Consider the following 21,230-nt stretch of genomic DNA (forward strand, 5'->3'; position numbering starts at 1 on the left):
ACAATATATCACTATATTTCCGTTATATATCGCAAAAATCACGCAAGGTGTCATTCCGATCAAATAAATCATATTGAACATATGTATGTATGAGGTTAGATTGAATGGATACACCTATTATTTTTCAACTAAATTGTACATAAAGTCTCTCTCTCTCTCTCTCTCTCTCTCTCTCTCTATATATATATATATATATATATATATATATATATATATATATATATAGAGAGAGAGAGAGAGAGAGAGAGAGAGAGAGAGAGAGAGTCACTATGTAAACTGAGCATTTTCATTACTTTTTTTAAACCATGTAGAAGTCTCCTGCATTGTGAATTTGCTAGGAATAAACTATTGGATCGGTAATTTGGATGAAAAAATATGATTTTTGGATGCTTGAATATTTATGAAGATTACGAGTCATTGATTTTAAAACTTAATTAAAAAAAATCTTGTTTATAGATCGAAATCAGATGATTCAAGAGCTGATCCTTATAAAAGCATGTAGACCACATCTGGATGGTTAGATTTAAGAGAGAGAGAAATTCATGAAAATCATGGTTAGCTTAATATTCATATTTTAAATTATATTATATATATATATATATATATATATATATATATATATTGGTGCATTTGAAGGCACAAAATTATATTAAACTATTCAGTTGGAAATCATCCGTTCAAGCTTTATAGACTGAATCTGACAACATAGATGTGTTTAGGATGGTTTGTTTGCTCATGTTATTTTGTTCTAAAAAATGATTTTTTGAGTCATGGAATTTTAGTGCATTGTGGACTGGTATTTTTTGAAGCCCTTATTAATCCTGCTTATGTGCCGCAATCATATGACTCAAAATTCATTTTTCACTAAACAAAACTTATAGATCACATCCATAGGATTTAATCTACAAAAGAAATCTAAAACCTATTATTTTCCAGCTCAATAATTTCATATAATTTCTTGCCTTCAATAGCACCAAATATTAACCATATATATGCATATATATGGTCTTTTGTGTGAACATGTGTACAGTGTTATTGAATCGAAACTAATAGGCTGTCTAAAGACCAGGTGATTGGAAATAGTGGTTTGGAAAACATGGAACCTTTGCAATAAAATTATATTCCAAGACTAGAGGCTGTCTAAGGACCAGGTGATTGGGTTCATCACTAGATCAGTGCGCGAGAAAGTCATGCTCAGTCTTCATAATTTAGATCACATTATAGCTAGGAAATGGATGAGCTTGGATGCGTGGTGCCCCACACCACCACCACCACCCCAGTTGACTGGATCAAGATCAACATGGCCACCATCTTCTGTGAAGGATGGTTCTTGGGATACACAGTTAGGGACTACAATGGAGGCAACTAGCACATCCTTTCAGGGCAGAATGGATGACAAAGAACGGGAAGGATGAAATTTGATTTTAGAGGACAATCCCACAAATTCAAGGGTGATCACTGAAATTGTGAGAGGACATAGTTGTGAAGGTTAGGCTTTTTGGGAGGGAAGGGGACCGATCAGAGACATACCCCCAAGACCAGAGATCTTGGTAAAGTGGATCTGTAGGATACAGGTGGGAAAAGTACAACCCCACGCCAATTTTTTGGCTAAGCATCTGGCCGGATTTGGCTAGATCGGGGGTGAGAATGTCTTGTACAGGTATTTTTGTAATAGTGATTTTCTACAAGCAATAAACTCGAAAGAGAAATAAATGTTGTTCAACATCGTCGGGTGCCATTCAGGAGGTTTGTCCTGCCAATGACTTTTCGGTAGGTCAACCAATATTTAGGTACAAAATTGACCTGTACCCGATCAAAATTGACAGATTCAAGCGAGATTGAAAATCACCATCAGTCTAATTTTTTCAATATCCACGACACTTACCATAGGTGCAATATTATTGCACAAATATTTGTGCATTAAGCATCTGATTATCCTCGGGCATTAAGCACCTGATGTCAGTTGTGGGGCCAAGACCTGAGGAAGGCGATCAGGTACTTAATGCAGAAATTTTGTGCCATGTGATTGCACTTGATCCGGACTCAAACACATCTACCACAATGGAGAACCTGTAACGACCCAAATTGGGGCCTCTCAAGCTCAGGTTCATCGACGTTAGTTTTTAAAGAAAAAATACCAAAATAACTTTAAAATCATGCAAAAAAAAAATCATATAAGGTTTGTACATTCATCATCTAAATAATTATTATCCCAAATAAAAGTATCCAAATTACATAAGGAAAATGCAAGATAGAAAAATGCAAGATGAATAATACTCCAAGTGCTGAGAAGTTTGGTAGTAGTTGAGTCTAAGTCCATGGTAAAGACACGACCGTTACAACTGTAGTGGATTTGTAGTGGATTTTAAGCTCTTAATTTTAGTTTAATTTGCTAACTAAGTACATATGTCATTTATAGATTTTTACCCCTTTACTATTTCTCTATCATCATTATCAAATTAGACATTCATATTCTACTCTAATCGGCTAGTCCAAAAATAACTTTATTGGGCGCAACAATCCATATAAACAACTCAGAGTCTACGGTGTTTAGTCCAGACCAGCCCAGACTATAGACTCACAAGTATTATAGTTGCTCCTCAATTGTAAGTCAGGAGCCACAAAGTACTCATCGGTAGCTAACCGAAGAGCTCAAGAGGTTTTACCTGCCCTCAAGATACTCAATGAGTTATACATGCTGCAAAAGTGTCGAGGAGTTATAACTGCCTCCAAGGTTTGTGGTTCATGTTACATTCTACAGGTGTCTAGTGGGCGATGGCCTTAACCCCTAAGGGTCACCTAGGAATTTTTAAGCAAATCCCAATGTACAAACGAAATACACATACCCCAAATAATGCCCTACATCATGTCTCTCCTAATAGAGTTTCTCATCATACCCTGTATTGTTATTCTATGACATTATTCATTCAGCTTTCATTTATTCGCGTTAGTGCCTTATACAATAACCAATGTATGTCTACTATCTACACTACAAGAAAATTGTTAATTAGCGACGGAAATTTGCGACTGATTTTTTCAGTCGCGAATTAGCGACAGATTAGCTAGAGAAACAATCTGTCGCTAATTCGCGACGGATTAGCGAGGAAACAACTTTTATCGCTAATCCGTCGCTACTTAGCGACGGATTAGCGACTGCATTTTTTTGTCGCTAATTCTTATTACAAGAACACCATTTCAGCGATGGATTTAGAGAGGGAACTCTGTCGTCGCGAATCCGTCGCTAATTAGCGACGGCTTAGCGACAGAGTATATTTCGTCGCTGTTTTGGTTTTTTGAATTACGATGGCTTAGCGACGGAATTAATCCGTCGCTAAATGTCGCATTACCCCTAATCCCAACCCTCTTTTTCCTTTCTCCTTTCGCTGCTCCCGCCCGCCGCCCTCTCCCTCCTGCCGCCCTCTTCCTTCGACCGCCCTATACATCCCGTCGACCTCTCTGCCGGCCCCCACCGTTCGTCGGAAGTCGATCTCCGTCAACCTTCCGCTGCCGCCGTCGCTGCCCGGAGCAACCGCAGGTATTTCACCGTGAAATGGATTGGGGGTCGACCCCCTGCGTTTTCCGGCAGGGGGTCGACTCCGCCCTCTCCCTTCTGCCGTGTCCGACCGGGGGTCGACTCCGCCCTCTCCCTTCTGCCGTGTCCGACCGGGGGTCGACCCCCTGCCGTGTCCGGCCGGGGGTCAACCCTGGTAGGGGGTCGACCCCCTGCCGTGTCCGGCCGGGGGGGGGGGGTCGACCCCCCGCCATGTCTGGCCGGGGGTCGACCCCCCGCCGTGTCCGGCAGGGGGTCAACCCCCTGCCGTGTCCGGCCAGGGGTCAACCCCCTGCCTTGTCCGGCAGGGGGTCAACCCCTTTTGATGTCCGACCGAGGGTCGACCCCCTGCCGTGTCCGGCCGGGGGTCGACCCCCTGCCGTGTCCGGCCGGGGGTCGACCCCCTGCCGTGTCCGACCGGGGGTCGACCCCCTGGTTTCTTGCTCTTCTTTTTCTTTTTTCAGAAATTAGGGTTTTTATTTTATTTTCATTGTTTAGTTTTCTTTGATTTTCATTGATTAGGATTTTTTATTTTGATTTTCATTTATTAAGCAATTGAATCAAATTTCTTAAATTAAGGCTATTTGTAGTTAATTTAATTAGGGTTTTTTATTTGATTTTGTTTTATTAGGGCTTTGAATCAAAATTTAAAAATTAGGGCATTTTATAGTTAATTTGATTAGGGTTTTCTTGGATTTGATTAGAGCTTTTATTTTTATTTTCTATGATTAGGGATTTGAATCATAATTTTTTTAATTAAGGATTTTTAGTTAATTTGGTTAGGACTTTAAATCAAAATTTTTTATTTTATTTGAATAAATTACAAAAGCCTGTGCACTCTGTTTGCAAAAACTAGCTCAACTTTTAGATTATTACATTGTAGTGCCTGCTTATCCATGATAAAATTCAATAGCCACTTGGTGTATAGAATTACTCCTTTTCCTTCATTGTTAATATCCACTCTTACGTTCTTTTGTTATTGGAATAAGAGATAAATATTTTAACATTTTTTTTTCTAACCATATATGGCCAACCAATTAGTTTATTACCAGGCGTGTCCTTTTTATAAATCATTTGTTTAGAGTGAGTTTTTTTTCATAGTGACTTCATTTTAAAACATCATTTTTTTTATGCAGATTTCTCAACGGAACTCGCTTGTGACCCGCCACCCGTGGTAAGTAAGTGACAAAAACAATGCAAATCGGGTAAATACCCGTGGTGAGTAAGTGATGCAAGTGCATCACATGTTATTTAATTTATTGAATGTAACACTTTATTGTTCACACACTCACTTAGTTGTTGATATCTAGGACTGCTTTGTTGGAGTTCGGAGATCATGCTGAGCATGATTTTAATGTATGAATATGGAAGTGTTCTTATTTTTGGAGTACGGAGTCCATGCTATGCATGGTAGTAGTTAGTGGGATATTGAAGTATGTTTGCTGCAGGTACATGTTTGACATTTGTTTGATATGAATTATTTTGATGTATTGCAATGTTTGATGTGATTGTATCCATGCTTACATGTAGTTACTTTCAATTTGATTATGTCTTCCATGTGAAATTGTATACTGAAAGCATGCTTCAAATGAATGTATCGTGTCATGAATAGTTTGCACATGAAAATATTAAGTTATCAATGCATGCATCATAATTCTTGTGATTGTATGACATCATATATTGCATGATAAATTTGATATTTTCTTCATCATAGCATTCTGATGGTTCTCTTTTAACTGGTTAGGATACTATTCATAACATCATACGACAGAATGACTGCAAACCGTGAATGGATGTACCGTAGGATAGTGGACAATGAGTTATCGCATAAATATATGGATGGTGTCGACAGTTTTATTGAATTTACAACGGCAAGTGTCAGTACGGTAGATCCCACAGGTCGGATTAAGTGTCCTGCAAGATTTGTAAGAATAATCGATTTGTAGAACCTCATGGTGTTAGACATCACCTATACAGGAAGGGTTTTGTGAGTGATTATCAGAACTGGACGTTTCATGGAGAAGAATTTAGAAACGATTTTGATGCACAGGTGAATGTGGTGCACGATAATCCATATACGAAATTGATATTTGATGCTGCAGGAACAAAACTGGGTTCTGCTATGAGTTCTAGTGATGTAAGAACTGTCGTAGATGAAGAATCACCAAACGATGCAGCTAGTAGATTTTATGATTTACTTAGAGATGCTGATGAGCCACTTTGGAACGGTTGTGAGAGTCACACTATCTTGTCTGCAGTTCTTCAACTAATGAATTTGAAGTCCGAGTATAATTTGAGTCAATCATGTTTTGACCGTTTGTGCATGATTGTGAAGAGTATGTTGCCTAAAGATGAGAAATTGCCACAAAATTTCTATCGTGCGAAAGTTATGGTCAACGCTCTAGGTATGAGTTACAAAAAGATTGATGCTTGTCCAAATCACTGCATGTTGTATTTCAAGGAGCAGGAAAATGACATATCATGCCCGTCATGTGGGCATCCTCGGTTCAAGCCAAAGACAAGAGGCAATGGTAGCACGAGATCAAAGGAAGTTTCATACAAGTCGCTCCGCTACTTTTCTATCACTCCTAGATTGCAGCGATTGTATATGTCTTCAAGGACAGCTAAACACATGAGATGGCATGCAAATAAAGTTCGACACGATGAAAACAAGATCACGCATCCTGTTAACGCTGAAGCTTGGAAGCACTTTGATCGTACTCATCAGAACTTCGCAATGGAAGTGCGAAATGTTAGACTCAGTCTATGTACAGATGGATTTAATCCATTTGGGGGTAGATCAACTCCATACTCATGCTGGCCAGTATTTGTAACTCCATACAACCTTTCACCAAGCTTGTGTATGAAACATCCAAATCTTTTCTTGTCTCTGTTGATCCCTAGTCCGACCTCACCTGGCCAAAATCTTGATGTATATCTAAGGCCATTGATTGATGAATTAAAAGTACTGTGGGATGACGGTGTTACCACGTATGATGCCCACAAAAAATAAAATTTCAACATGAAGGCCGTTGTTCTATGGACAATCAGTGACTTCCCTGCATATGGTATGTTATCTGGTTGGAGCACACATGGGAGGTTGGTTTGTCCGTACTGCATGGAGGATTCCAAAGCTTTTAGATTGAGGCATGGAAGGAAGCCTTGCTGGTTTGATTGTCATCGTCGATTTCTACCCAGCGATCATCCGTTCTGACGTCAAAAGAATGCATTTAAAGCAGGCACAACTGAAACGGAAGGTTCATCCTCAAGATTGTCCGGCATAGAGATTCTAAGAAGATTGCGATACTTTCCAGATGTATTAACAGATGCCCTCAGTCCTACACCCTTCCGTGGATTTGGAAAGGATCACAATTGGACGAAAAAATCTATTTTTTGGGAACTACCGTATTGGCCGACCCTATTGATACGACATAATTTGGATGTGATGCATGTAGAGAAAAATGTGTTTGATAATGTGTTCAATATAGTAATGAATATTAAAGGAAAAACGAAGGATAATTCGAAGGCCCGTATGGATTTAAAATTAATATGTAAAAGACCAAAATTGGAACTCAAAAAGTATAATGGCAAAGTACTGAAACCAAAGGCGAAGTACATGCTCGGACCTGATCAAATAAAACATGTATGTCAATGGTTGAGACAACTGAGATTTCCAGATGGATATGTCTCTAACATTGCTCGGGCTGTGAAGATTGACGATGGACAGTTATATGGGTTGAAGAGCCATGATTGTCATATCTTTATGCAACGATTGATACCCCTAGCATTCCATGATATGTTAGACAAACCTATATGGGGGGTATTGTCTGAGTTGAGCGGATTTTTCAGAACATTGTGCGCATCGGAGGTCGTTTTATCAGATGTAAAGAATCTCGAGGACTCTGTCATCACCACTGTTTGTCTGTTAGAAAAGATATTTCCGCCAGCATTTTTCGATGTTATGGAACATTTGATCATACATCTGCCATATGAACTAAGGGTTGGTGGCCCTGTGCAATATCGATGGATGTACCCATTTGAAAGGTATATGTTTTTTTATATTTGTCTCTTTAATGACAGATATTTAAAATTTGAAATATATATTCTTGTCAGATGCATGTTCGACCTAAAAAAAAGGTTCGTAATAAAGCAAGAGTAGAAGGCTCTATTTGTGAGGCGTACACTTTAGAAGAGATTTCAAATTTCTCATTTATGTACTTCGAACCTCATATTCCAACACGTTACACATGCCCGCCCCGTAACGATGATGGAGAACAAGTAATTGTAGCTGACAAGCTGTCGATATTTCAACCACTTGAGCATGCATTTGGTAGTTGCCGATCAAGGCTATTGACAGATCGAGAGCAAGATGCAGCACACATCTATATTCTTTTTAATTGCTCAGCGATCGACCCATACATCAAGTAAGTATATGTATATGCAACTCAATTATAAATCCTTTTATGTTCTATATGTGGATACATGGCTCGGTAATATAAGTATTTGTGGTTTGCAGACGATTTGATCTGGAGTTGCAAAACGAAGTTTCACATCTCACTGATGCAGAAGTATAAAAAAAACGTGAAACTAAGTTTGTGGAGTGGTTGAAACAGTTGGTAAAGAAGCTAACATAAATTTTGTACTTATAAACAACACTAAGTTACTTAATTGATCGTGATCACAATCATTGTTTATGTTTGTGCGTAGGTTCACAATGGTGATGTTAAAGATCAAGGAATATGTGATTTAGAAAATGGTCCGACCAAAGTTGTGCAATGCTACAACGGGTATATCGTAAATGGTTATCGATTCCATACAAAAGACTACGGTATAAACAAATCAACGATAAATAGTGGCGTGTGTGTCAAGGGTAGCAGCTACGGTGAAAATGAACATGATTACTACGATGTTATAGAGGAAATAATGGAGTTGACTTACTTAGGCATGAATAACAGGGTTACGATATTCAAGTATCATTGGTTTGATCCAACTGCAACAAGACTCGACAAAACTTCAGGCATTGTGGAGGTGAATCATAAATCCAGGTTTGGAACATATGAACCATTCATATTAGCCTCGCAAGCTCAACAAGTTTATTATACTTCATATCCGAGTATAAAAAAGTCAGATAGAAATGAATGGTGGGCAGTTTGCAAGGTGAAATCCAAACTATACCCCGAGTATGATCAGTTACAGGAAGATGAGTTAGCTGAAGACAGTGATTACTATCAATCAGATGATGTCTATGACTTCGCTTATGGTCACGATGTTGCGCATGATATGCATGTCATATCTCCATTGGCCGATGAAACATTCATAGAGGAATGTGATCCAAATGATGTACCAAGTGGATGGGCAAATAATGAAGAAGAAGAAGAAGAAGAAAGTCAAACTAGTGACGAGGAAGAATTCTCAAGCTAGTGAGCAAAATCTTATACTACAAACCTCTATTTAAATGCATTGTAATACTTGATGTGAGTTGTATTGCAATACTTGGTGTGAATAATTAAAAATTTTATTTGAATGTATTGTAATACTTGATACGAATGATTCAAATGCATTGTAATACTTGATGTGAATGATTTCAATTATCTGAATGTATTATAATTTATGCAATTAACGAATGATTTGAATTAGTGCAATACTTGATGTCAATGATTTGAATTATTTGAATGCATTGCAATGCTTGATGTGAATGACTTGAATGCATTGTAATACTTGATGTGAATTATTTGAATGTATTGTATGACATATGTTATTTTTTAGAATATGGTTCGTGGAGGTTATAGTGGTCGCTCATCCAGTAGTAGCCAGGCTCAGCCTTCATCTTCACGGGCTCCTGTGATAGGTATATCATATAACTAATTAGATGCTTAATTAGTTCAAATGCACATTCTGAGAATTTCTAATGTATTTTTTTATAGATGATGTTGCGCCTGTACACGACCCACCTACACCAGTTGATCACACAAGTCAACAGCCAACACAGGAAATAAGGTCTTCTCAGGCTGGCACAAGAAGACTCATTCGAATAGTGTATATCGATAATCGACCGTAAGTATTTTGTTTTCAATTATTGCATATCTTTTAAATATTTTATATTGATATTTACTGTGTAACAATTCATGTGCAGCACGAGGTTTGAGCGACAAGAAGTAGTACGAGAGATTAGAAATTCACTTCTTCAACATCTAACAGGACCAGTTGCTCAATGGAAAGAGTACCCAAAGGAGGTGTTAGACAGATTGTGGTCCTCATTCATGGTATACAGTTGTTCCTCATAGTTAATGTGTTTCATATTTAATTTATTTAAGCAATGTCTACTAACTTTCTGAAAATATTTGCAGGCTTCGAATCGCTTCGCAACTACGGTGGAAGAAAATGATGCAAGGAAGGTGTGGCAGAAGGTGATTGCCAATCGATTTGCAGACATGCTACACACTATGAAGACTGCAGCAAAAAAAGCATATGGCGTAGTAGATGATCCATTACTGTGGAAGGGCCATTGTCCTATTACTATCAGGAGAGATTACTGGGACGAAATGTGCGATAAGTGGGCGGGAGATGCATTTAAAAATCGCTCTGCGAAGGCTTCACAAAATCGATCGAAGATGCCCGAAGCCCATCTACACACAGGTGGATCTAAGACATTTGGAAGCCACCTAAAGAAAATGGTAACTCATCAATATATAATATTAATTTTATAAGTATTGTTGCAAACTTGTGTACTAAATCTTTTGTCATTTAACTTTGCAGGAAGAAGAAAAAGGAGGCAGTGTACCATATAAGGATGTGTTTGTAGAAACACATAAACGGAAGACTACGGGAGTCTTCGTATCAGAGAAGGCGAGAACGACAACGGTACGTATTAATTCTATTAATAATCATTACAATATATATGCAAGTTATTATAATGTTATCATTAATTATTAATGAATACTTTAAACATTATTTTGTAGGAGGCATATGAGCAACAGATGGTAGAGCGATATGGTGATGACGCTACTCAGCATCCATCATTTGATCCTACAGCATAGGTGACTGCAGCAGGTGAACCAAAAAAAGGTCGCGTGTTCGGGTTTGGGAGTAATATGAACACTTCACCAGTTATTGGTTCTTCCAGTTACGGCTCACCGACTTCTTGCACCGACATAAGCTCCAAGCAGCCGAATATTCTTTCCAGTGATGATGTACGCCAGATCATTAATAAATCACTGAATAACTACTTTCAATACACCGTCGCCCCCTTTCTCCGAAATGAGATCAAGGTCGCTGTTCAGGATAGGGGATCTTCGATTCCAGGTCCCTCTCAGGTATAATCACATATTCAGTTTTTTGACTGCCTTAGAGCACATATGAGCATGCTATAATAACATATAGAGTTTTTTTATTGCATTAGAGCACATATGAGCATGCTATAATCACATATAAAGTTTTTTTGTCAGCCTTAGAGCACATATGAGCATGCTATAATCACATATAAAGTTGCTTTGCCTGCCTTAGAGCACATATGAGCATGCTATATTCACATATTCAATTTTTTGACTGCCTTAGCACACATACGAGCATGATCGAATCACATATATAGTTTTTTGCCTGCCTTAAAGCACATCTGAGCATGGTAGAATCACATATAGAGTTTTTTTAGATGCCTTAGAACACATATGAACATGCTATAATCACATATTCAATTTTTTGACTGCCTTAGCACACATATGAGCATGATAGAATCATATATATATATATATATATATATATATATATATATATATATATATATATATAACTTTTTGTCTGCCTTAGAGCACATATGAGCATGATAGAATCACATATAAAGTTTTTTTGACTGCATTAGAACACATATGAGCATGCTATAATCACATATTCAGTTTTTTGACTGCCTAAGAACACATATGAGCATATTATAATCACATATTCAGTTTTTTGACTGCCTTAGCACACATATGAGCATGCTATAATAACATATAGAGTTTTTTTACTGCCTTAGAACACATATGAACATGTTATATATCATTTATGATAGAATCACATATAAAATTTTTGGCTTTGCCTGCCTTAGAGCACATATGAGCATGCTATAATCACATATTCAATTTTTTGACTGCCTTAGCTCACATACGAGCATGATCGAATCACATATATAGTTTTTTGCCTGCCTTAAAGCATATCTGAGCATGGTAGAATCACATATAGAGTTTTTTTAGATGCCTTAGAACACATATGAACATGCTATAATCACATATTCAATTTTTTGACTGCCTTAGCACACATATGAGCATGATAGAATCACATATAGAGTTTTTTTATTGCCTTAGATCACACATGAGCACATGATAGAATCACATATAGTGTGTAATTTATTTCATTATATTTTGTTTATCAATACTGACTGTTCTTTTCTTGTGTAGGCTGCTAGCGATAATCAGGGTAGTGGAGCTGAAGGGACAGATAAAGACAATGAACAAGAAGACGCACAAAATCTTGGCGATGATTAGAAGACTGTGTTGAAGAAGTTCTATTTTTTTTATTTTTCCTAATTGTAATTATTGAATTGTAAATAATTAAACTTCTTAATTTTAAGGTGGAACGATTAATTGTTGTAGATTCTTGTTATATGAATTTTTTTGTGTGGTTTGTTTTTTATTTACAGGAAATATAAATTGTACAGGAAATAGAAATTGTACAGTTCTCGGTAATTAATTTTTAAATAATTTTTTTTTAATTTTTTTTTTCGTGTTTGCGACGGATTAGCGACGGAACCATCCGCCGCTATTCATATTAATCTAGCGACGGCATAGCGACGGAAGTAAATCCGTCGCCAAGCCGTGGTCGCCGTTTAGTACCAGCGGATTGGCGACAGAATATAGCGCTCGTTATTCCGTCGCAATTAGCGACGGACCTGGCGGCGGAATCATTCCGTCGCCAGTTAGCGTCAAAATATTCGCGACGTAAGCATATTGTCGCCTCGTTGTCGCTAATCCGTCGCTAACCATGTTAGCGACGGATTAGCAACGGAATGTGGTCGTCGCTAATCTACTGCTTTGTTGTAGTGCTACTTTTAACATGTAGACACATGTCGTATATCTAAAGATAGCTTTCCACCATATAGTCAACTCATTACATCATGACACTTATAATACCCCTCTCATGGCATAAGCGTAATATTTTCATGACAGATCCTATCTTTAAATTCTGAAACTCTACTCTCATTTATTAAAGTCATATATCAACATTTAACAACATATTACATGCATCAAGGTTATGATTATTTTCACACAAGACACATTCACAATTTAAATCATGTCATAAGTCAAAGAACATATAACATGTATCATCATATTTAAGCATCATACCAAACATCAAGATTACAGATTCCTAGGCATGCTACTGAGTTGATCTATTTAAAACATAATAACACTAGTATACTTGGCACATGGAATCACATTGTAAAATGCATAAACTACCCAACATGTATTTTATTTAATTAAGGAGAAATTTGTAAATTTTCACTTACCTGAAACGCTTAAATTTCAAATTCTAAGGAATAACCTTAGTCTTCTCACAAATTCTGATCTGAAATACACAAAAATCTTGTATCATCATTTAGAGTCTTGTCTTTGTAAAAAATCATGAAAATACTCCTAAACTTTTATACCAAACTCTAACTCTATTTTCTCAGAGTTTATCATCATATCCTTCTGCTAATGGATCCTACTCGAAAAAAAGAATCCAAAAATTACTTGAATCTGATATTGAGGTGACAAGTTATGCCTCATTTACTAATCAAGCATATCAAGGGCAAACTAATCTTTTTACTCTTCGACCATGTATTTTTTCTCAAATTCATTTTATTTTTACCCTACACATAATTCATATTCACTATAGTTCAGATTTAGTTTAACTGAATCTATTGATTGAGTTCACAATCCAAATCCACTTTTATTCTAATACAGATCATTCAAGTTTTTTTAAATATAAACTTGACTGGATCTTAAATCCAGTATGATCCGTTCAAACCTTTTTTGTAATAGGTTTGGTACAAGTGTGGCATCAACGATGGAAATCACTTAGATTTGAACTAAACCCAACTGGATCTACTATATGTACACGAGATCCAATCTGAGTTTGGATCCAATTCGAATCCAAACGTAAATTTGACTCATATTAGGGTCTTCACCGTCTCAATTTTTGCCCTATTCTGTATACATGTCAATATTCGCTTTTATATATATATATATATATATATATATATATATATATATATATATATATATATATATATATATATATATATATATATATATATATATATATATATATATATATATATATATATATATATATACACACATACAAGAAAGCTTTATTATTTTTATTTTTTTAAAAAACATAGCCGACCCGGTCTAGACTGAGTCGGTCCATCCAAAAGTTGGCCCAACTCGGTCTGGACCGAGTCGGTCTAACAATAGCAATCCTGAGTCGGTTCATCATTTTTTCTTTTTTTTTCTTGCCTAACTTAGTCTGGACCATTGCCAGACTGAGTCAGCAGGTTTGTCTATTCTGACTCGGTCTAGGCATGCCCAGACCGAGTCAGTCTGGTTTGTTGCTGGCTCGGGTCGTACCTAGACCGAGCCTCTGTGTCCCTCTCTTCTCTGCTACAAATTTCCTCCAGCAACCTCTCGGTTGCCGATGGCTGATCTAGGGCACATCCTCCCCTGCCTTCCACTACGATCGCGGCAGCACCACCGGCTATCCGACACGGTGACAAACAAATCATGCTAAACCCATTTACAGATAGTATGATACAATAGACAGTAGAAGATATATACCGGTATATATGGATAAAAAAATTTAGGAAAAATATAGTATGCATCAGAATATGTATATCTACAAGAAAAAAAGGATTATTATTGCAGGAAAACACAACTTAAGAAATGGATATCAAGATTTACCACCGTATAATAAGATAGTATTTTCTTATGCTGATCTAGTTTGGCCACAAAACTACTCAACAAATGCCCAAATGCTGCATGATCCAGCAAACCTTGGATTAAAATTCATATATCATGTAACAATTTCTCAAACACACGCATATGATCAGGCTGCAAAGCGATGGCCACTGAAAGGCTACCATCATTGAGAGGGCTCGGCAACATGAAGGCCAGACCCTCATAGGCTATGCCAGCAGGGCCCATGAAGATTGGTCTGCCCCACCCAAAATCAGCATCATGGATAGGCAGCCTGGTCCAACTGGTGATCCCCAGGTTTGGGCAACGGAACGTGTGGGCCCCACGGACGAGTGCGCTCAAGTCTGGTTGCAGCTCCAGGTAGTCAAGCGCAGACCTCAAGTACTCGTCATCCATCCTCAGCAACGCATCATGGATCTTGCTTGCTGCATAGTACGTGGGCCTAGACGTGAGGTCCCCCGATACCGCCATCGGCGTCGTCGTAAAGATCACATTGCCGAAGTAACCCGGAGGCAGTGCTGGTCGGAGCCGCGACCGGCCGTCTGTGGCTATGTACAGCTTGGTTTCTTGGTCATGGTCTAGGCCCCTGGCTTTGCAAACGCATCTCCAAACATGGCCCGCTAGCATCTCATAGGAACTATAGCTGATGGTGTTGTCCCCTTCCTTGGCCTTGGCCTTGATGGTGGTCAGTTGGTCCCTGGTGAATTTGAAAATTGCCACAGAGGCAGGGGTATTTTGGAGTTTTTCTGAGGGAATCTGGGAGGGTATCTTGGTTTTCAGTGGTGGGGCCGGCTGGTACTCTATGTGAGGGAAGCCGGGTCTGGGTGGATCCCTTGCCTTTAGGAGGGTCCGATCTATAAATGGGGGGAAATTTACGTCCATGCCACGGGCGACATCGGACCATGAGTTCACAAAATGAAGGCCCGAGCACCCATCGGCTACATGGTGCTGCATGCCAACACCGAGAGAGACGCCTCCGCACTTGAAAAACGTGACCTGCCAAACACAGTCCAGCCCAGCCCAGATGAGTCCCAAGTTAATTTGAACTAGATCGGTCCACAATTGCAGGTAGCAATTTGCCTTTCTTACAACCATAAATTAATAATCCCAGGACCTTTGAATTTTCTCACCCTAAGGGGGTGTTTGACTACAGGAAAAAGTTACTGCCAGCGACTTTTTTTCTTCTCAAAAAAAAAAAAAAAACAGAAAGAAATACTTTCCACCAATGCAAGAAGCGAAGAGGTGTTTTTTCCCTGTTTGATAGGGTGTGTGGACCCACGCCCAAAGTTTCTTCTTTTCTCAAGTGGGGACAATCTTTCGGTGCTATAACTTCCCAAAAAAGAACACGTTTGTGAGCCAAAGAAAGGGCATCCGCGTCTCAAGGGGGGTGGGGACAGAATCTAAGACCTTTAAGGATCAAACATGTAGTCAAAAAATAGAAAGTTGCTCTTCTTTGACTATATGTTAAACAAAATTGACACGTTTGACTGACTGAGAGAAAAGAAGCCACTTTCGTGTAATTTGCTCGGCGAAGTAGGTGAAGCAAAACACGCCCTAAAACTGGCATTTGTCACTCTTTGCTTTAACGGGCAAGAAGATGTGTGAACCCATTTTGACAGGAAATATGCTTTTTTGCATTTATTATGCAAGTTTTCCCACATATTTACTATGGACATGTTTAATTGTTTCACCCTTCTTAGGAAGTTTGCAATGAAAGAGAGCCTCTTTCTTAGCAAAAAGGCATTCACATGACAATCACTAGATGTGATCTCAAATCACATCCCATCTCTCATTTTCATTTCAGATGTTTGGTTAGTTGTGCAAATGAGATACATTCTCTCATTTGCACGACACTCTGGATCCCATGAGAACTTACTAAACATATCAGGTAATATGCCAAATCACATTTCATTTGTGCTTTGGCTTCGCCCCCCTCCCTCCATGGCACCCATCTGGGCCGTTCATCGTGCAAACAGTGGGGCCTACCATAATACGCTCACATGAGATGGACGGTTCATGATAGTGCTCAACTGCTAACGTATACAGCAGCACCGCGTAGAAAATGGCCTTGACGAAATTTATCCTCCTCCAACCTCTATAGGACTATCATTAATGTTTACGTAGTTTCTGCTTAAAACTACAAAGCAAGGAGATGGAAAGCCTTTGTGAACATGAACATGAGTGATCATTACCTGAAGCACCAAGAGAGGGTAGGAGGAGATGTCCTCAGTGTAGTCAATCTTGGGTATGAGTTGCTTGAGCTCCATGGTGGGAGCAAAATCTCCAAAATCATCCACCATAGCCTCGGCTACAGCCTCGACAAAGAGCACGCCATGGCCGTTGCAGTTGATCTCGATCCGGCCGTCCTCGTCGTGCCGGAGCCTTCCGGCCATGGGATAGAATGGAACCAGTGCTCTGCTCAGTGATTCTTTCATTATCTTGCTGTCAAAGAAGTTGTGGCTGCCATTTGGCCTATAAAAGTAAACGCTTGGTGTGTGCATCCTTGGCACCACAAGGTCCACATTCGCGTTCCACAGCCCCTGCTGCGGGGTCTCGGTTGCAGGCCGGACCATGGTTGAGTTTTTCACTGTAATTTTCATCTTCCTGCATGATGCAAACACCATTTGTTAAGTACAACCAAGATGAAGAAGTATATCAATATAGAATCAGCGTACACCAAGAAAGCAATAAAAATGTTGGGGTGTTCAAGAAAATGGTCTTGTTTATTTAATGCTAAGGATAGCCTTAAATTTTTCCTCTTCCACAAAATAGTGCAGATGCCTCTGTTTTCTTTCCCTTCCCGCTTGTGTAGGAAAGTGATCACGTGAATTTTGTACGTAAAAACTGAGGGCCTGTTTGAGAATCCAGAGACAACTTTATCTGGGGAAAAAATCGTTGGCTACCCCCAGCGACGTTTTCTCTTAAAAAAAACAGGAAGAAAGACCTCTCCCATTATTGCAAAAAAAAAAAGCAGGGAAGTTTTTCTTCACTGTTTGATGGGTGCGTAGGCCCCACACAAAAAAATGAAAGTTTTTCGGGGTTATCAATGCATTTGAACAGTGGAAAGCACCACCATTTAGGAGTGGGCAACCGGCGACCTGACCCGCCATGGCGGGCCAAGTTTGGCCCAAGGTTTTAGGCCTGGGCCCGTTAGGTACAGGGTTGAAACCCAGCCCGTTATATATATATGGGCTGGGCCTGAGTTATCTATTTATTTTTTAATAATAAAAAAAAATTAAGTATTGCATATTAATTTTGTAACTATTACTATTTATCTAATTAGTTACATTAAACTAGAAAGATAATTAATTAGGTGCATGAAAAGTTAGTAACTTGTTAATTTTTATTATTTATAAATGGATTTGGGTCGGGTTGGGTCGGGCTGAACCCGACCCACTTCACATTAACCAACGGGCCATGGGCGGCTCTTCAAACCCGAGCCCATTAAGAACCGGGCCAGGCCGTTAGTAATTAAATAGGCTGGGCCATCTCCGGGCCGGGCCGATGCCCACCCCTACCACCATTAGTGGGGTGTACATTCCACACCAAACGGCGGACATGGGAGTCCTCCAAAAGTGAGATGCATCTGTACCTTGTTTCCACTTTCTCAGGACACCCTTGTGTTCTAGACGCATTCATGTAAATGGGTGCATCCAGAATCCAATGGATCTATCATTGGAATGGGCCATGTCCTAAAGGCAATTTTTTTTTTTATAACCTGAAGAAACCGCATCTGGCACTAAGTCCTGGTTGTGTTGACTCGGCCTGCCATACCTATGGTCGTCGTGCCAGCAGCGTAAAGCTTCGAGGCAAGAAACCCAGCCCTTGAGGCCTATGTTGGGTGTCGGCTTGCCCAAAGAGAAGACACTCATGGGAGTCGAACCTTGATCCCTCATCTAGCGGCCGTGGCTCCACCTCACTACACCAACCCCCCTTGGGGCAGTGTCGGTGATTTTGATTTGATATCTCTTCATCTGAAAAAATTCTCTACGTGAAAACACAAAGACAAAGGGCCGATCTGTGAATAGGAAAAAGAATGGATCTGCAGGGTTCCAAATGAATTGGCTTATTCCAGCTTTATGCTTGTTTATGCTTAAAGTTCAACTTGAACCCCCACATGGGTATTGGGTGGTCCAAAATGCGTTGTGGACAAACTTTATGATATTGGTTTTTTTCATAGACGATTGCTGTACATATATATAAAAACTAGGGTAGGCATCTCCATATCTCAATCATTAATAAAAACGCGGCTTCCCATTCATAATGCATGCATAAAAAAAACTAGAAATGAAGTAGTTGAGAAGAAAGAACCTGCCAACCTCCAACAAAAAGTGTTACCCCTCACCAAATTCAACAATTCGTGTAAAAGTAAAGCACGCAAGCCTCACCAACTTAGCCCTGTACCTTGGCAGGACTGTGGCCCCAGAGGGGTACGACCCAGTGGGGCTTAGGTGGGTGTCATTCTTTGTGCAAGCTGAAGCGTGGTGACTCTTTGGAGCAAGGGGGTAAGCTCATAGAGTTTTAAGCTGTCAGGACAGTAGAGCAGGCAGAGCCGGTGCGCCTAAGTCTATGATTCTGAGGCGGTTCCTCCGTTTAAATGTCACGAAAAAACTAGGCAGGACTGATGATTATTTGGTGGGTCCCACCACCAGGAAGGCCGTGGTCAGAGTCCATATTCCATGTTGGGGTTAATTTTGGGAGCAGCTCAATGTTGGGAGTTCATCATTAAGCCCAATTGGATGGTGCCACGTAGTGGATGCCTCTTGTTAAAATTGTGTGGATGTTAATTTTATTTTATTTTTAAAGGCAAGCTGGGCTGGGGTTAGGCATACCCTACTACCAGATATCTCTTGAGCCTCATGTGGCAGAGATTCCAGGTTGGGTATGCCTAACCTAACCCGAATGCTGTGCCCTCCTCTCTCTACCCCTAATCAACCAGAGAGAGAGAGACACACATCTATGCCTTTCTGTCTCTGCCCATTCAGGTCGAACTTCGAAGCATGAATTGGCCTCTCTTTTTTTTTTCAAACCAAACTACCTTCAACTTTTAAAGCAAAATTGTAAAGCCTCTCTCTCTCTCTCTCTCTCTCTCATCTTTTTTGTTTCGAGTTCGTCAGGTCAGTGCTTGCTCTGATGCCGTTCATCCATGCGATGAATGGCATCCCAAAAACATGGATGAACTATTCTTTCAGCCGTTCTTCCTGAAAACCTTAGATGCCGTTCATTCAGGGCATCAACGGCTATGAAAAAAAATATGGGAAGGCGTAGAATGCATTCATGGTATTTTGGGATGCCGCTCATCACATGGATGAACGGCATCAGAGCAACTGACCTGATACGCACTCTTTTCTTTTTCTTTTTATATAGTCCAAGAGAAAAACCCTCCGTTACCGATTGGCTTTCGATTGAAGAAACTCTTCAGGTCCTCCCCTGCCCATCGGGGAGTTTCGACCTTCGACCTTGTGGCAAGAGAAAGTCACCCATGGGTTTCTAACTTGTGTTATCAAGCCAACTTGGTGACATTCACAAGTCGCCCCTACCAGATGACGAGCCCTTGTGGGCAAAAAAAAAAACAAATGAAAAACCCAAAATTAACTTTTCCTACACCTTCCAAACTTTGAAAACAGAGGCCTTTCTGTAATCTACAAAAGTGCGTGTGTGTGTGGACGCGGGAACTTTGTTATCGATACTTATTGAATGAGTAGACCACACAATCAAATTCTCAGAAATGGTTCACATTTGTAGTCCGAACCATGAGAACTTTGAAAATTTTAGGCCTAAAAATTTCTAACACATTCCAATAGAGAGATGAAGAAATTAAAATTGAGTACTTGTTGGTTTCCAAGCAAAAGGAAAGCCACAAACACTCAAATAAGCCATTTCAAATACAGAAGAGAAGTGAGCAAAACCAGAAAATCAGGCAAAGAGAAATACCTTCAACAATGATCTCCCCAAAGTCAGAAGATGTACTCTTCTTGATTCTCTTGAAAATCAAAGGATCAATAGATGTTGCAGAACCAGACTCCCTGGATCCCTTAATTCTAGAGAGAGAGGGAGAGAGAGATGTTAGTTCGAAGAAGGTTGGAGGCCTTCTTGGTGGAATCACACACCACCACCTCTATTTAAAAAAAAATGGGGCGGATGGCAAAGAGAGGAATGCCACTGCGTTTTCCTTTATTTACAAAACGTGCCCTTAGGTTTAAGCTTCAGATATCAATGTTGTCAGTATCGGTGCGTATCGGCATGAATTGGCCGATCCGTATCATATTCTCAGAAAATCGATACGATACTGACCAGAACCAGTTATTTTTAAATAAATATAAAAATAGCTTAAAATTGTTTTTTTAATATTATTGTAATATCTTAACACGTGTTACATTCTGATTGATACGTAATATTTTTTTTAATTATTTTTCTGATGATTCAAAACGATTCACTTGAGAATCCGTATCGGCAGGTCAAAACGATACAAGTCTGATTATGATACTGAGACAAACATATTCACGTGTTCATTTGATTATTTGACGTCACCCCCATTCGATAAAAATCTCTGGTTTTTAGGAGCCCGTTCATTTGACCGCGGGAAAATGGGAAAAAGGTCGTTTTCAAACGAAAATGGGTCATTTTTCTGCAGCAGATGAAACAAACGCTTCTTTAGTGAGGCCCGAGCCCTGCATTATCATGTGAAAAAG

At 39.4% G+C, this 21,230-nt stretch overlaps 1 protein-coding gene across 2 annotated transcripts; it reads right to left on the reverse strand.

Annotated features, from left to right (window-relative positions):
- Positions 1-14,461: 14,461 nt before the first annotated feature.
- Positions 14,462-20,633, reverse strand: LOC149835506 (shikimate O-hydroxycinnamoyltransferase-like). 2 transcript variants are annotated; one of them, XM_090008548.1, is made up of 3 exons: positions 20,473-20,633; positions 16,731-17,142; positions 14,462-15,534 (listed from the first exon to the last, which is right to left on the reverse strand). In XM_090008548.1, the coding sequence occupies exons 2-3, from the start codon at positions 17,136-17,138 to the stop codon at positions 14,629-14,631; spliced, it is 1,314 nt and encodes a 437-aa protein (XP_089864674.1). In that variant the 5' UTR covers positions 17,139-17,142; positions 20,473-20,633; the 3' UTR covers positions 14,462-14,628. The 2 variants fall into 2 exon arrangements, with proteins under 2 accessions (XP_089864674.1, XP_089864673.1); XM_090008547.1 differs by lacking the exon at positions 20,473-20,633 and adding an exon at positions 18,313-18,513.
- Positions 20,634-21,230: the final 597 nt, after the last annotated feature.

This window comes from Nuphar pumila, chromosome 6 (genome assembly GCF_984573655.1).
Source record: "Nuphar pumila chromosome 6, dmNupPumi1.hap1.1, whole genome shotgun sequence".
NCBI classification, from domain to species: Eukaryota; Viridiplantae; Streptophyta; class Magnoliopsida; order Nymphaeales; family Nymphaeaceae; genus Nuphar; species Nuphar pumila.

Bases quoted from the DNA above. Each gene is read 5' to 3' on its own strand.
- LOC149835506 (XM_090008547.1), bottom strand. From the start codon at position 18,434: ATGAGGGATCAAGGTTCGACTCCCATGAGTGTCTTCTCTTTGGGCAAG. The intron at 17,143-18,312 runs GTATGGCAGGCC...TGCATCATGCAG, and splicing joins TGCTGGCACGACGACCATAG to GAAGATGAAAATTACAGTGA. The intron at 15,535-16,730 runs GTAATGATCACT...TGTGTTTGGCAG, and splicing joins ACCCTCTCTTGGTGCTTCAG to GTCACGTTTTTCAAGTGCGG.